Here is a 16715-nt window from a genome sequence, read left to right on the forward strand (position 1 = left end):
AGCTTGCTTGCTTGCTTACTTGTTGACTTTGAGTTAAACAAGAAGTTTCTTCAGCAGGTGGATACAAATGTCATCATACCCAGCCTGGTATGTGGGTTTGAATCATGACATGACATGACAGTCCGGAGGTGAGTTAGCAACCCCCACTCGGTATACCTTTTGGGGGTAAGGTGAACGGAGACAATGGAGATGGGGTATTAAAGACTCAAATGGCATGTTGACAGAGATTTACACGGAATTTTCAGCGTGCATTGGCCAATAACCAACCGTTCACGAAGAAGGAGGCGAGTTTGCAATTACTAGTTACTGACAGTACTTGGTGGGGGAAGAGGAGGATCAGATACAAGGACGAAACGTCTGTCTGTGCGTGAGGCAGTGTTGGAGATCCATTCAGTCTACCCAGTGACTACGAAGTCTATTCTCACCTGACTTGAGCACGAGAGAGGAGTTGTAAAGCATCAAGGCGGGGGAAAGAGGAGAAGGAGGGGTTGATAAAGATGAGGAGAGGGGCAGAGAGGACGCTATAGATATTGTGGCGCAAGTTAAAGAGATGTTAGTAGAGGACCCTTTGGGGAAAGTTATGAAGCTGTAAGATAATGACAGACTAGAGAGTCTATCATGTGTTGAGAGATTGGGTGTTGAGTCAGGATGTATAGATCGCGTGACCGTGAGTGAATGCAATCTTGCAAGGGTTCTGGCCTTTGATGCCCTGCATAGCTGAACCGCAACCATGGAAGTCGAATTTGAGGAGAAATGACCAAAAAAAGACAGTTTGATGGCGTTCGCGTACCTGATGACGATGTGCCAAGTGGCGCAGTCTGGATTAATTCCCCTCACTCAACACATCGCAGGGACCGACCTCCGACTAGAGAAGGAATGAGTAGACGCATGGGCGTTATTCAAGGTTAAAAGCCTCATTGCAGACTAATAACTTGGTAGTCAATGAATGACATTAAATCACAAAGGCTATGCAGATGATGTCTGTTCAAGGCTGAGTGAGTGCCGTGTCATCAATCTCAAACCCCATAACGCGTCTATCTCACAGATACGATCTAAGCCTCGATAGATACGTTAGCCGCTTTCGTGGTCGATGATATGTACACACGAGTCCTTTAGGCTATTCTTTATGTGCGTATGAGAGAAAAGAGGTAGTGATGACATGGAAAACTGGACTGGCCTAGATCGAGTGATCGACCACTAGTGCCAAGGGAACAAGGGACAGGTTGTGGTCGAGGTCAAGATAAGGAACGCGGGATGAACGGGCAGACAAAGGTAATTAAAACAAGCGAGAGTGCAACAGACGGGCGGATGGACGCGTTTTGAGATGAATTGATTGATTAATTAATTAACTAGTCGCGTAGCTTGAAAATTTTGATTCATTTACTGAAACTGATTGAGTAGAGAATTATGAATGAATGAATGACATGTGCAGCAGGATGATGCGCTTACGTTACAGGAACCGAGATAAAAACCCCGCAAACAGAAGAAATCTTGGACGATCTGGAAGAAACGAAGGACGTTATGGCGGATACTGGGTTATAGATGAGACTGATATCCGGGGGATCAACATGGGATGAAACGGTATATGATGCAAAAGGAGCCAGATCTGGGAAGCACATCCATTACACAAATAATGAACGAGGCTGAGGGAAATACTTGTTTTATACAATAACTTACTTCCCTAGGTATCACACTCTTTTCCCATCAGCCGAAAAGGGCCGATCAAATGGCCTAGCACTATGAAAGTAAGAGTAAAAGTTGGCGAGGCTACAGAGAGAGTAATGCATTGGCGTACCGATAGTTTATCCTCTTCTCTTGTCCTCTCCTCAGGTCTTTACCGTGCACAACTTTCTGTGCTTCTTCAAGGCGCATCATCACTTTGGATCCTACTCTTTTCATTGGGCCATCTATCTGTTTCCCCTCCATCGAGACAGATACGGACTGTTGCATCTCACGTCCCAAGAATTCCCCCTCCCCGCAAACGCCCCCAATCTTACCTACAGGCTCTATCTGTGGTGTTATCAGCCGCCAAGATACTGTCGGCTAGGCTATGTACCTTGGTTAGATAGGTAGGTACTTTGCAGAGCATCGAAATACATCTACGGCCGACTGATTGATCATCATCACTCACCTACTTGTCGTCCTGTCTCGCCTTGCCTTGTCTTATCTTGCCATGTCTTAGACTCCTGAATCACGACCCCGCCTTCTTCAGGGACTCTTCCCCTTTTTCGCTTTACCGCCTCTCTTTCTCAAGGCTCAACAATCCGTCAAGATCAAGCGATCGCTACAAGACATGGTATTTTGACGGTTCATCACATTTTTCTTTGACAGACCGACCTTCTTCGCTTGGCAGCTTCCGCGGCCGAAGGACCCTGTCCAATCCCTGCTCTTGGAAACATACTGTGGATGAACAAGTGGGAAACAGGAAGCTCAACACCGTCGATTGACTGGTCAACCCCACGTGCCCATGTTCTGAATGAGGCTGAATGTGGCCTAGAACGTCTTGACATTGGCTGGGATACTCGGCTTCGCTGCCACCGAAACCCAGTTTTCTGTAGGTACGGGTTACCGGTATCTTGTTCCCATGTCTTCCGGGGCTATGTTTTGCTGAGTCCCGCCTGAGTGATAGCGATTGTAGTACCTACAGCAGTAGCCTCTTTCCGGACGCACCGCCATTCTGAACTCTCCACTCACTGGACTGGAACTGCCTCCGCCGCTCTCACCGTCGTAATCTGCCGCCTCTTACACGGCCACAGTGAGAGACAATACCTTTTAGTAGAAGACAGAGATATTATCGTCTTACCCTCCCTGTTCGTTTCCCCCTCCTCTATCTATCCTTCTTTCTGTCATATCATTCCAAATCAATCACCTCTACTCGAGTCAGATCAGAGGGGAAAAAGAAGAAAAAACTCTCCTTCTCGGTGCTGTTCTCGCTTGACGTTGCCGGATCTTCTTTGGTATTCCTTGGCTTTTCAAGTCTTGAGTTCTTTGGGTCGACTCCTCCTTTTACCCACCCACTACTCTCGGTTCTCTAGGACACCCCTGGTAGCCTAGAACCAAACCTAGAACTTTAGAGCCAGGCTTACCCTCCGGGCCCCCGTCCAGTTCAGTCTTCTATTGCGACATTTCCAGTCCTTGTTATTGCTTCTGGTTTCCTGTCTTGTCTTGTCTTGATTGTTTACCTTATTTTGCTGTACGCTGGTCGTTTTCCCCCAAAGAGCGAGCAGTCTGTCAGTTGTTTGTCTACCTATCTACTTGTTTGTTTGCTGTATCCTCTTTAGCCTTTACACTCTGTGCAACCTGAACAGAATTCATTCATGATGCTCTGAGATACGCTGGGCGTGCGACAGACTCCTCACCACCCGCTGCGCTGCGCCCGTATCCGTGCAACGGGCGAAAAGAGACCAGACAAGAGAAAGAGAAGACAACCAACAACTTAACCTCCAAGCCAACAACCCAAAAAAAGAGAGGAAACCCCTCGTATAGAACATCTCTGATCTGCTTGTCCTTTTTACCTCTTGCAATCCCCTTTCCCCATCTCTGCTGCTTGACCTTTACTGGTTTTAAATGGCGATGGCGCAAACCAGTAGTCCGATACCGATCCACGGTTATGGACATGGACACGGAAAGATAACAAAATCACGAAGCCGACCAGCTGTAAAGCCAATCCTCAAGAAACTGCAGTCGCATCATTCGCATTCAGAAAAGAATTCTCTCGATTTGGATCGCGGTTGGGATGAGCAAGGTCAATTTGGTTATTCCTCGTATAATGTGGATGGCGACGACTCGTCTTACACGGCAGGTGCCTCAGCACTGCCAACACCTGCCGGCAGAGTCCGCGATGTCAGTTTTTCTGTATCGGCCACTGAACTCAGCAGCGGAGGCAAGCGTTCAACTAAATATTCTCATGCGCGTTCGACAAGCGGCACTTCCCACGCTTCGCATGCTTCTGTAGCTACTTCTACCAGTGGCGGCCGCAACGGATCATTTGTCCATCCTTTTCAACAAACACCACGAACCTCGACGCCTCCTCTCTCCTACGCCAACTCCCTCGCCTCGCTTGACAATACCAGTGGCCCTCGCGATTGCTCACCTACAATTACCGAGAACGAAGACGACGTCGATTTTGAACCTGCAAACCTTCAATCTTCCGCTCGTGCATATCCTCTGCAGCACTCAGCACCTCACCCCCGCCGTCCTTCGCTTGCAAGTCAGCGCACCAGCTCACTATCTGACGTGAACCCTGTGCGCATCACTGCACACGACCGTACTTCCTCTGGAATTTCTTCAAGAAAGCCCCATAGTATCGTAACTCGCAGCCGTTCCGACCTGCACCTTAACACAGGGTCTACAACGGCAATCGACTCTGCATCGAGCGCCAGCCCACCATCTGGCTCCTGGGTTTCCCCACAGATGATAGCCGCATCTACTTCTTCAAATGCTATGTCCCCTCTCCGCAGCTCTCTCGACATGAGTGGTTTCCGTATCCGCTCGCGCAGCGAGGTCGACACTGCTACTCGCCAGGAGAACGTCCGCGAAGCTCGTCGCAAGTTTGAAGAGAAGGAAAAGGCAAAAGAAGAGAAGTATGCTCGTGAGCAGATTCGCAAGCAGGAGCGCGCAGAGAGTCGCGAAGCTCATCGCTTCACCAAGAATGGTCGCAAGAGCAGTTTTGCAACATCTCGCATTTCGTGCGATCGAATGTCCACTAGCATTGACATTCGACCCACCATCTCCCGCAAGACGACAGGCAATGGCAACGGTACCGTTGGCTTGGGGCTCACCACTGAGAACGAAAAGGTAGAGTTCGCCGCCTCGAGCTACGATACTGCGCACAGAGGCACGACGCCTGGCTCCCGAGCCGACGACGTGCACTTTCAGTCAACTCACCGAACCAACACTGCCAAGCGAAAAACTAACAGTGCCTGGACTGCCTTTATTTTGTGGTTGAGAACGCGACTGCTCAAGCTTGGTCGACGATAGGAGAAATACACCAGCGAGACCAAGACCAAACTCAAGACCAAGCTGTCTGGCAACAAAAAGAGTTTTGTTATCAGAACCCCCTATCAGAATTATCACCCACAGCAGGCGGCGAGCTCATTCGACAACTCCTATTTCCCGACACCATATACCCCACGCCGATAGATCTACACAGACTCGGCAACAAGCGGCGAACACAAATTTACCGCGAGGTTACTTCCTAACACCATACATTGATTTTCTTACAGTGCGTGCGGTATCTCGGGAAGCAGCTTAAACACCCACTTCCCGTCCGCTTACGCATACAATCACGCACCCACGGCCTTGAAAGCAACGCGGCGATGGAAACGGTCAAATTTCGACGACCGGATTCAACCGGATAGGACAGGACAGTTATGTTTTGAAATTTTACCAGGCATGGAGTTGGGGTTTACCACCTTGTTTTTGTTTTTTATCTTCTTTTTTCATTTTCTTCTCTATACCGGCAAGCATGGCCATGGTTGCATCAACGGAATCAAAGCTTACGTGGGATGACACCCAAGAACTGGACTGAAAGTCAGTTCTACTGATTTTGAGAGGATTTTGTTGCATTGTTTCTGTTTTTTTTGAGGTATCATATCATACCTCCCTCGACCGATGTGGTCTGAGGCATACGGATAGGACGGCTTTCAGGCGCTTCTACTAGAAAAACACGAACAAAGCATTATTGGCAATTTGCCTCTCTTACGTTATTCTCTTGGCAATCTCATACCGTGAACTAGCACCGCCTCGTTCTGTAGCAGTGACTCAGTATGCCAAGCGAAATTATACGAATTATGAGGTTAAATATGGTGTGGAATGCCGTATTATTGCCTCTACCTATGAATCGACAAATCAACCTCGAGCAGTCGTCCCATAGATAGAATCGATTGCCCAACACAAAGACAGAGGCAGCCAACAGATGATTTTGTGAAATTGACTTCAAAACTAACAAACCCCCCTCTCTATTCGTAAGGGCCAAGAAGAGCCACTGCATCGTACGTGTTTATCATGGTGGCTCAGTATCGCCCCCTTTGCTTTCACATGACATTGACTTGCACATGACGTTCGTTTGCAGCTGGGATCTTCGCTACAGAAAATATCTCCTAGGTTCGGGCCAAGAGTGGGTCGATCAAAAGTCAATCCCAATGTCAACTGTGGGGAAGGCAAGAGGCCAGGAGAGGGCCTGGAGGGCCTTTTTGAGGCAAGGGCCTTTTTGAGGCATGGGCCTAACAATCCCATGACCTCTTGACGGTCCAAGTGCACTAACTAATTGGTAGACCTAAGACATTAACTACTATGTAGTAAACAATCTGGGGGTGAGACATGATGGGGTTAAGGCTGGGCATGAGCTGGAATGGCAATGGCAGTGTCTCACTGTCGATGAAGAATGCGCTTTGTGAGACGGTAATTCATTGACCCAAGCGCAACTAAATAAAAAGGTATACATACAACGATAGATAGGTACATACGTCAAAGATATCAACACAATAGGACAATCAAACACACATTTCCAGCAAGAGTCACTGTCTACAACTTGGGTCTGGCAATATCAACTGGTGTCCACCACGGGTAGATGCTGGGCGCATTCTTGTCCATGGTCCCAGTAAAGTCTGGCTTTCTCTTCTCCAAGAAACTCTTCATTCCTTCCTTGGCGTCTTTGCCCGTAAACAAATCCCAAAAGATCTTGCTCTCGAGAAGGTGCGCCTCCTCGGGCGACGATGCGCCCCGGTAGATCATGTCTTTCATCACACGTGCGGAAACACCGCTTACATTAGTCGCGATCTCATCGGCGATCTTGAGCGCCGTAGGCAGGACCTCGTCTGGGGCAACGATCTCGCTGAAGAGTCCGTCGAAAAGCCGGTGCGTGGCTGGGTAGACGCCGCCCGTTGTGGTGAGATGAAGAGCGCGGCTGGTCCCTATCAGGCGCGGGAGGAAGAAGCTGCTGCACGCCTCCATACTGAAACCACGGCGACCAAACACAAAGCCAATTTGGGCATCGCGGCTCACAACGCGGATGTTGGCACCCAGAGTCATGGTTATGCCCACGCCAACAGCCGAGCCGTTTATGGCAACGATGACGGGTTTGTTGCAACGGTACATGGGCAAGGTAACGATGCCGCCCGAGTCTCGATGGTCAGCGGCGTCTTTACCAAGTGCGTGCTCCTCGTTGAAGTCCATGCCCGCGCAGTACATGCGGTTCTTTGGATCTGATGAGGTGAGGACTATAGCGCGAACGCGAGGATCACCCGATAGGGTGTTTAGCGCGTGGGATAGAGACGCCGCCATGGTGTCGGTGAATGCATTTCGAGCTTCGGGACGGTGAAGCTTGATGACTATGACGGGGGTGACATCCTTTGAGGAGGGGGGATGGTGAAAGAGCTGGAGAGTTGGGAGATCTAGAGAGGCGTAACTTTCGGGAAGTGAATGAGATGCCATGGCGTTTATTGCTATTATTATTGGGGAAGTTGAAGTCAGAGTACAGAGTAAATCAAGTCGAAATCAAGTCGATGTTGGTTTAGAGTTCGATACCCAGTGACCTCGTGACGATCAACAGACAATATCAATGATTTGACTTACAAGACTGAGCCGAGGACCTTATTGGATTGGATAGAGGAATGAACAAGGACCTGAAATGTCAAGCTAGAATCTCTATCACATGTAAAAACGGTCTCAACTTCTAACCATCATCAATGTCAGCATGCACAGTTCTCAATACAGTGTGCGATACATGTGAACTGTGTGTTGATTACTCATCCAACCACCAACTAAAATTCCGGACGCCCAAATCAACCAGCAATGCAAAAGCCTCTTTAACTCCACACAAGCTAAGCTGAAAGATTAAGTTGAGCCTTTCTGACAAAAGACGCAGAGACAGTTACACTTGCAGGCACCCGTTGAAGCAGACAATGAGGGACAATGGTCTACCAATGGGAGCCTCACAAAAATGTCTGCTACCAGCTGTACATCAATGAGCGCCGGCCCCTAGAGGACATCATGGTGCACATGAAAAATGTATACCAATTCACACCAAGGTTAGTTAGTTTCCGGTGTAAGTGAACTCATGTATGCTTTTCCCCCATCAACTTACACGCGTGTGCCGTAGCAAACGGGCTTTCCAAGTGCAGTTCAGTCGCTGGAAATTCCCTACAAAGCAGAGGCTCAAGCATAAAGATGACCGACTTGTGAAACGCATCCATGAGCTGTGGCAGAAGAATATCCCGCAAGGCGAGATGCTGCGGATCCTCAACGAGGATGACGGCTTTGACATCAATTCACGAGAGCTCATAAGAGTGCGTGCTCGAAATCGATGGCTTCTCAGAGTTCAACACGGTGACCGAGCAAGATCTTGTGACACCGACAATGATGATGCACTTGAAAACGATACCTCGCTTGATGATGAGGAAGAAGGAGACGTGACGAACCAGCTACCTGGCCAAGAAGCAGCAGCCTCTGGGCAGCCCGTGAATTCTTTCCAAGATGACGCTGCTTCAGCGACTCCTGTGCCTAAGCCACGCAAGATCAGCAAAAGACAAAGTCGAAGAAATCGTCAGCACCTCGGTGAAGAAGAAGGCCTTGTCCGGTTTCCTTCGGAGATGACCTTGAACGATTCCAAGGAAGTGTTGAGTCTCGACGCGACTACTTACGCACAAACCCGTGAATGCTTTGCCGGAATCTGTCAAGAAGAGTCCATCGTTAAAAAGACCCTCGCTGGGCCTGGAAGATGGGACTACGTCAAGAACCGCCTGATACACGAGCGTCCCAACCTGCAACAGGTTCTATGGATATCCAAGGAGAACTTAGAAAGGAAACAGCTCGCCTTGGACATCATCTGTACTGATGTAACCAAGCGCTTGCGCAACCAGGAAACCAAGATGACGCTTCTTGATGCAAAGAACGAACTGGGTCTGAACCCAGAAGAATCTCACGACATACGTGCCGCTTTACATATTGTCCTCAGCGACGCAAAGTTCACGTGCAAGTCTGACGGGACACCAGAGCAGTGGGAAGAACTAAAGAAGCAATGGCTGGAGAAGGTCGCGCTTTTGAAAGACATTTCCCTTGATGGGGACGATGAGAAGTCTCGTCGAAAGGCCAGGGCAATTGAAATTGTCGCTAGGGACGTGATTAAGAGAAAGAGGGACGAGAAAAGGGCAAAGGCTGCTAAAGCTAATGAGACGACCAAGCCACAGGAGGCTACCCAACGCAATGTTCAGAACAGTGACCTAGAACATGACATTCAAGGATCGCAGGTCACACCTGAAAGACACCAGCCTACGCGCCGTCATCAGGTACAACAAGAGAGAGATCCATCTCCAGCCTTTTCTTCAATACAGCAAACAGGAGCGTCGCGGTCCAGTCCATCTACAAGCCCAGCGGTAATGGTTGATGGGATAATGGAAACCAATATGGACACTTCTGGCTATGGAGCCATAAACACAAGAACAACTTCGCGAATGGAGTACACAACAACGAGGCAACCTGTACCGCCAAATCGACCTGTACAAATGCAACCACAGACTCCTAGTATGCCGACTCCTCAGGCAGCTCTTCCTCAACCTCATAGAATGCTGGGCTCGTCTGCCACTGCCGGGGTACCCATGAACAACCAGTACGCGTCGTCCATGTACTTGGGAAATCAGCCCCAACCGAATTATATGGAACAGCAATACGTACAGCATCAGTTTGCATCACCAGCACCCAACACAATGTTCCAACCTGTCACCGCCGTGGCAAGTTCTTTTGCCGTGTTCTTGCGAATGCATCCGTCCTCGACTTATGTAACAAACACTAGCCTGTGGATTTCTACAATGGCTTCACAATCAATTCAAGAACTACGACAGACAGCAGTGGCCAAGTTTCCTGGTGCGCTGTGCGTTCGCATCGAGGGTATCATAAAGGACCCCAAAGGTAACGAGCTGCCACTGCAGATTCAAAGTGATGACGAACTGGGTGCCTATTTTGCACATATGCAGGGTGGCTCACCGACGTTCTCTGTTCAGCTTGTCTAACATCGGAGTGTATGAAGGAGGGCCGCACATGACTATTTGGTGCTGCATGCGTGAACAAACTGCAGGGAGATTTTGGTAGTGCTGTTGGTAATTACAATATGAGAACGGACGTACGGAGTTTCGGGATGGAATGGTGTTTTTGATTGGATGCGTTAGAAGGCGTATTATATGCGTTGAGATGGAGTGAAGAGAGCGGACTTGATCTCCGCGGTGTACTTTTGATGGGAATGCATTGTAAGACTTGGCGATGGTTGGCTTCCGAATGAGGTGAACTCCTCGACTAGAATTTCCTAAAACATCCATAAATCACAAGTATGAAAAATTACCATGATCAGCATTAGTATCAGGACCCAATGGGAAATACAAGCTGACGTGTTAGAGACGATGAAGCTTGGAATTGAGTTTGTCTGACAACAGTGATGGCTTATAATAAGAAAGTTTACTCTTAAACTTACTGCTGTATAGCTACTGTTTACCAGTGAGGATTTACTCCAAAGTATATAATGTACTGATCAACAGATTAGAAATATCAGATAAAGCTGAGAACCCTTCAATGAAGCTCCGGGGACGACGGCCGGATAGAGATGTACCGAGAAGACGGACATGGAACAGCGCGACTGGGAAAGCCGAGGATGCCAAACCAAAGAATGAACATGAAGTCAATCATATTTGGATAGCCAATTGGATTTTCATACTTCCCTCCATGTTCATGCAGTAGCCAGCTAAAGATCTCATCTGAGTAGATCTCAGGGCCCCGAACAAGATGCCGTCTGTCAGTGAAGGTGGGGCTCGGGATTTATAGTACGGCATTCCAACTCCGCCTGTCAAATTTCCATAACCGTACGCTTCAAGCCTTAAGCTCAACATCGACCGTCTTCGTTGACGGCCAATTCCTCTCTTGACCGGCTCCCATACTCCCAATCGACCTCTCTACACCATTGGACCATCTCAGCGCTTTGCTAATTCGTGCGATTGACTTGAGCCCCTTCCCCGCGCACCGACTACAGCTAGCTAGCTTGCTTGCTTCCAATCGTCATGGCTTCTCTTCAATTGCGCGCACAGCGTGCTGCTCTCCAGAATTTGCGAACACCTACCACAGCCAGCTGCAGAGCCTCGAGGTTACCTGCGACTCTGACCCGCGCCTACGCTACCGAGATCGAACCGGGAAAGCAGAACAAACCCGCCGCACGACAGAGCAATGAGACCAAGGTGGGCAGGTCGTTCCAGGGCCAGGTCATGGGCAGTATTGGAGCTCGATTAAGGCGTGAGAAGGAGCAGCGGGCACAATATGAGGAGTGGCGTAATCTAACAGATCCTACACGGAACTGGATGATGACTTTTGGTGAGTCCCATATCATGACTTTGTTATCAAGACCTCCAAACTAATAGAATGCAGTCTTCCTCTCAGGTGTCGGAATCTCATACTGGCTTGGTACTTATTGGCCAAGAGAGCCTGAACCCTCGTCTACACTTCCTCTCGGCAAGACTACAGCGCCCAAGCACAACACGAAACTCGAGAATATGCAGGCCGCCTGGGCCGACTTTGTTAAGATTGTTGGCCAGGATAATGTCAGCACCGCCGAGAACGATATCGAACACCACGCTACCTCGAGCTGGTCCTCGCACCAAGCTGGTGCTGATGAACGATCTTTCTGTGTTGTCTACCCTTTAACTACCGAGGAAGTATCTGAGATCATGAAGGTCTGCCACAGACGCAGGATCCCCGTTACTGGCTACAGCGGCGGTACCAGTCTCGAGGGCCACTTTACTCCCACACGCAAGGGTGTCTCCATCGACTTTGGCCGTATGAACAAGATCATCAATCTTCACAAGGAGGATCTTGATGTTGTTGTCCAACCTGCCATGGGTTGGGAGGCTCTCAACGACCACCTTGGTCAACAAGGCCTCTTCTTCCCTCCCGACCCCGGCCCTGGTGCCATGATTGGTGGCATGATCGGTACCGGATGCAGCGGTACTAACGCCTACCGCTACGGTACCATGCGCGAGTGGGTTCTTAGCTTGACAGTTGTCCTCGCTGACGGCACAATTATCAAGACCCGGCAACGACCTCGCAAGAGCTCTGCTGGCTACGACCTTACCAAACTCTTCATCGGCTCTGAGGGCACCCTTGGTCTTGTCACCGAGGCCACTCTCAAGGTCACCGTCAAACCCGAGTCTACCAGTGTTGCTGTCTGCAGTTTCCCCTCGATCCGCCACGCCGCTGATTGCGTGAGCAAGGTTGTTGGTCAAGGTGTTCCTGTCGCGGCCGTCGAGATCCTCGATGATAACCAAATGAAGTGCATCAACGATGCAGGCATGACATCGAAAGCTTGGGCTGAGGCAGCAACGCTCTTCTTCAAGTTCGCCGGTACTCCTGCCGGTGTCAAGGAGCAGATCGCTCAGGTTCAAGGCCTTGCCAAGAAGTCCGGTAGCAAGACCTTTGAGTTTGCAAAGAACCAGGAGGAGCAAGACGAGTTGTGGAGTGCGCGAAAGGAGGCGCTCTGGAGCACAATGGCTGTCAAGAAGCCCGACGATCACGTGTGGACCGGTGACGTCGCCGTGCCTATGAGCAAGCTGCCAGATCTGATTGAGCAGACCAAGGAGGACATGGCCAAGAGTGGCCTGTTTGCCTCTATCGTGGGACACGTTGGTGATGGAAACTTCCACACTATCCTTTTATATAACGACTCTGAACGACCAAAGGCTGAAGCTGTGGTGCATCGCATGGTCAAGAAGGCTGTCGAGATGGAGGGTACTGTGACGGGCGAGCACGGCGTTGGTCTTGTCAAGCGGGATTATCTCCCCCATGAACTTGGCGAGACCACAGTCGATGCTATGCGACAGGTAAGAACACCCTCTGAATCTGAGCGATGAACACTTTACTGATCAACTGGTACAGATCAAGAAGGCTTACGATCCCCTATGTCTACTCAACTGTGACAAGGTCGTGCGTGTAGAAAGACCCAAGAAGGGAGAGGTTTCAGAGTGGTGAACGAATAAATTCGAAAGAAGGAAAAGGCAATGAAGAGAAGAATATACCTGGTGTTTACGTGTACGATGCAGGGATAGAATGAAGGCTTCAACGACGATTCAAGGGACTCGTCTTTACTCATGAGAGCCTGTGTATTTAAACAATCGACAATTATCTCCAATATTTGCTTGTGCCTGCGACAGTGAAAAGATTGCCAAGGAAATACTCGCTAGAATGGGATACAATTCTCTATCTTCATCAGATATACTTCGCTACCGCATCCCTACGATTGCAGTTATGCATGCTTCATCTGAAGTTATTCCAGGCTATATTTCTTTTTGTTCGTATCAAAGGTACGGAGCTGTCATAGATTCAGGTAGAGGCTATTGTGTTGCTGTGTATAGAGCATCAATGTCGACTATTGTGCCAGGAAATTCACTATTGTGTTATTTTCTGACTACACTGACAAGCCCCGGCCTCGAAATAGTAGGTAGCACAATATATTTCCTTGGCCTAGCATTTATCAATCAGTTACTACCTAGTATCTATGAATTTGTTGACAAACTCCTCACAAACTGGGCAGTTTCGCTCAAACAAGCGACAATTGTCAAGACAATCAGGAGATGCCCAGATTGGGTAAAATTCATTTGAATATAGGAATTTTATGTATATAAGAGAGAAAAAACCCTCTAAAGGGCATAGTTTTCTATCCTTAGGATGAATGAATGTTGTACTCATTCGATCTTTTCAGAAATACTGTTCAATGTCAACTTTGAACTGCTTTTGTCTTCTTTATAACTTATCGTATTAGACCTTGCAATAATACAATTGTCATCGAAACTACCTACAAAACAGTGAATACGAAGAGAGATGTTAATGGCACCAGCTTTGTAAGACCTAGAGTCTCCGCTATGTCATAGCATCATCTTAACTATATAGGTCTACCACACCCTGAGTGTTCCCTTTTATTATATAAACAGATCGGGACTTTACAACTAAACCAAGAACTACAACTCAAACCGAGAAACCGTCATGCCCACCGACAAGGGCAAGGACAACGTCCAACCGGACACCAAAGAGGACAAGCGTCACAAGTTCATAAATGATATTGACGCCATGATCAAGGAGCTGCGGGACTTGACTGACGAGGTCGAACATGACATTCTCAAACTTCGTCAGTCTTGCAGCCATGCTACCATCTCCAACCAGAACCAAGGCCAAGGTCAAGACAAGGGAGCTTCCAGCTGGTCTGCCGCACCTGAAGACGTTGACACTGATAAGTGGTACATGTTTGATGAATGCAATATGCCTAGAAACACCAAGCTGATATCTCATTTCATAGAACACGTTGGCCAGTTTCTGTCTCCCCGAGGACAACACAGGACGATAAGAACGACAACGAGCCAGCGGATGGTGAATGGTAGTACTGTTATAGAAAGAATCGCCCAAGCGAGTATATGATTTTCTAAATTAGGCAAAGGTATCAATCACAATCAGAACAGAGTCAGCTTGCAAGCTACTCATAAGTACCATCAACTCCATAAACAACGTGATGCAAGTCCTCAATCAAAATACTGTCACAGTATTGACATGCCCATTCTTCAAAACCTCAAACACCATTCCTGGGAATCCATACAGGGTTGTCGTAGAATCGCCATTCGCTTCGGCGCGCTTTGCACCGCTCTCCTCCCACCCTCCGAGAAACTCGCAGCTGCTACCCGGACTGTCACCCCAGCCTCGATTAAGGACCATGCCGCGCTGTCTTTGTTGCGAGTCGTTGCGAGGAAATGCGGGGGCCCAAGTTGCGTTCATACGATCCTCAATCCGTGGGAAGGGTGTTTCTGAATCTGTTGGACCGTTGACATCGTCTATGAAGGAGTCCAAGTATGCAATTTCCCAGCGACAACGTCGGTGTCGGTTGAATTCATACGAACCGGGTATGTTGCCGTGTAGGACTAACTTTGTGGCTACTAGACGATCTGGAGAATGTGATATGATGCCGTTCTGACCCTCTGCCTCGTTCGGTTTGCTCCCAGGAGGAGCTTGAGAAGGGGGCACGCGAGTGGATACTAAGATGTCAAAACCGAGGTAGAAGTAATTGTAGAAGCATTCACCATTTGCATTGAGACCAATATGGTCATCAACAGCTTCTTCATTATCAGATACGTCAGATCCATCGTGCAGGGAGGATTGATCTGTATCGGTTAAATCCTCTGGTCGACCAATATCTACGGCTTCCGGTCGAGCTTTCGTATTGCTTGCCGTGCGCATTTTATGGATGACCATCTTCTGATCGTTCTTGCGGTATATGGCATTCGGAGGGCCCAATTCCATGAGCAGATCTTGAGGTGTGGTTTCGCCAAGAGTGATCATGAAGGAGTTGTTTGTCCACTTCCTGAACATTTGTATCTTTCCGGCCCCGTACAGTCGAACAAGCGAGATCTCGTCGGGGTACACGTCTTTGCCCCGAGGAATTACAGTAGTTGACTTGATGCTGGGCAGTTTTTCTGTCCAGAGGTTCGGCCTGGCATCGGCCCACGAGTCACCGCTGAATACAGCCATGGATGTTGCGACTTGGCTAGAAGCCGATGCGAAAGTGGACACTACATCCTTCTCGGGGGAGTATTCAGAAGGGTTCAGTGAGAAGTTGAAGGCAACTCCAGGGTATGACAGGACGTATATGCCGTTATCATGGGTATTGGATGGCGGAATGAACTCTCCCGCGTATGTTGGTCCAAGTAACTTGTGATATATATGCCGAAATGTCGGGCCCGATGTCGAGTCTCCTGGCACAGGCGATCCTGTAGCTGCCGGCTTGACAAGGTCTCTCTCCTTGAACGTGATATGATTCTTGGTAAAGTCGGTAACCTCAATAAGCCGCAGTCGCTGCTCAGGGCCGTCAAACCTTAACCGCACGCCGTTTGCGGGGAGACTGACTCCGACAGGTTCGGTGACGGGTCGATCGGGGGAGTATAAGAGCTCGATCTTGGGGAAACGCTGGGGTTCGGCTTTGAGACGAGTAAGGACATCGTGAAGGGTTGCGCCGAGGACTGTGAACCGAATATTAGTGGCTATTTAAATGGTGGTAGGAGAGACAAACCTAGAAAGCCCAGTGCTCGGCCAGGATGAAGTTGAGCGGCAAAGAGGGACATGATGTTGATGGCGAGTGTTTGCTGTGCAGTAGACAAAGCTTATCGCGGGGCTGGTTTAGGGGTCGAGCCGTGTAAGAGCTCGCTTGGCTCTCATATGAGCGATGGAGATTATGTGTCGCTAACCATGAGCTGAAAATGCTAATCAAAGATAGATGGGCTAGATGTTGCAAAGACAGAAAAGAAAATAGCTACAGTTTATCGAAGAAAAGGGAACGGTCACGAGTATAGTTTGTTGTTTAGTTACTAAATGTACTTGCAGTTTGGGCTTATCGAGTGAGGAGTGACAAGTCTCCCATGTGATGCGATTCTGTGACGCGGGGCCTTAGTTTGCGATGACGTAAGGCGACCACATGTTCTTTTCCTTTAATATAGGTAGATGCCATTAATCCAATGGTATGTGTTAATGAGCTATGTATTATGCGGGTAGCCAGTAGGCTGATGCTCTATTGCATTCTAGATAGACCCGAAGAAAGCTACTAAGATGGCACCTTGTTGTCCCCTGGTTACCACTTTAGGTAACCCAAGTAAATAGAACCCGGCATGACCCAAAACAAGGTGTGGCAAAACATATTGCTGAGGTGAAGT

At 48.8% G+C, this 16715-nt stretch overlaps 6 protein-coding genes across 6 annotated transcripts; 4 read left to right on the forward strand and 2 right to left on the reverse strand.

The window, feature by feature from the left end:
- Positions 1-3567: 3567 nt before the first annotated feature.
- On the forward strand, positions 3568-4980 carry FGSG_00703 (uncharacterized protein; the record flags this gene model as incomplete). The annotated part of the gene is made up of 1 exon (XM_011318104.1): positions 3568-4980. One exon carries the CDS (start codon positions 3568-3570, stop codon positions 4978-4980), a length of 1413 nt encoding a protein of 470 aa, XP_011316406.1.
- Positions 4981-6463: 1483 nt separating this feature from the next.
- FGSG_00704 (uncharacterized protein) lies at positions 6464-7607 on the reverse strand. The gene has a single exon (XM_011318105.1). It carries the CDS (start codon positions 7432-7434, stop codon positions 6526-6528), a length of 909 nt encoding a protein of 302 aa, XP_011316407.1. The 5' UTR covers positions 7435-7607; the 3' UTR covers positions 6464-6525.
- Positions 7608-7914: 307 nt separating this feature from the next.
- On the forward strand, positions 7915-10007 carry FGSG_00705 (uncharacterized protein; the record flags this gene model as incomplete). Its single annotated transcript, XM_011318106.1, has 2 exons — positions 7915-8030; positions 8102-10007. The coding sequence occupies 2 exons, from the start codon at positions 7915-7917 to the stop codon at positions 10005-10007; spliced, it is 2022 nt and encodes a 673-aa protein (XP_011316408.1).
- A 1035-nt stretch (positions 10008-11042) lies between these two features.
- On the forward strand, positions 11043-12999 carry FGSG_00706 (uncharacterized protein; the record flags this gene model as incomplete). The annotated part of the gene is made up of 3 exons (XM_011318107.1): positions 11043-11349; positions 11404-12851; positions 12907-12999. 3 exons carry the CDS (start codon positions 11043-11045, stop codon positions 12997-12999), a joined length of 1848 nt encoding a protein of 615 aa, XP_011316409.1.
- Positions 13000-13212: 213 nt separating this feature from the next.
- FGSG_11813 (uncharacterized protein) lies at positions 13213-13629 on the forward strand (the record flags this gene model as incomplete). Its single annotated transcript, XM_011318108.1, has 1 exon — positions 13213-13629. One exon carries the CDS (start codon positions 13213-13215, stop codon positions 13627-13629), a length of 417 nt encoding a protein of 138 aa, XP_011316410.1.
- A 915-nt stretch (positions 13630-14544) lies between these two features.
- FGSG_00707 (uncharacterized protein) lies at positions 14545-16130 on the reverse strand (the record flags this gene model as incomplete). Its single annotated transcript, XM_011318109.1, has 2 exons — positions 14545-16028; positions 16079-16130. The coding sequence occupies 2 exons, from the start codon at positions 16128-16130 to the stop codon at positions 14545-14547; spliced, it is 1536 nt and encodes a 511-aa protein (XP_011316411.1).
- Between the last annotated feature and the right edge of the window lie 585 nt (positions 16131-16715).

This window comes from Fusarium graminearum, chromosome 1 (genome assembly GCF_000240135.3).
Source record: "Fusarium graminearum PH-1 chromosome 1, whole genome shotgun sequence".
In the NCBI taxonomy this organism is placed as follows: domain Eukaryota; kingdom Fungi; phylum Ascomycota; class Sordariomycetes; order Hypocreales; family Nectriaceae; genus Fusarium; species Fusarium graminearum.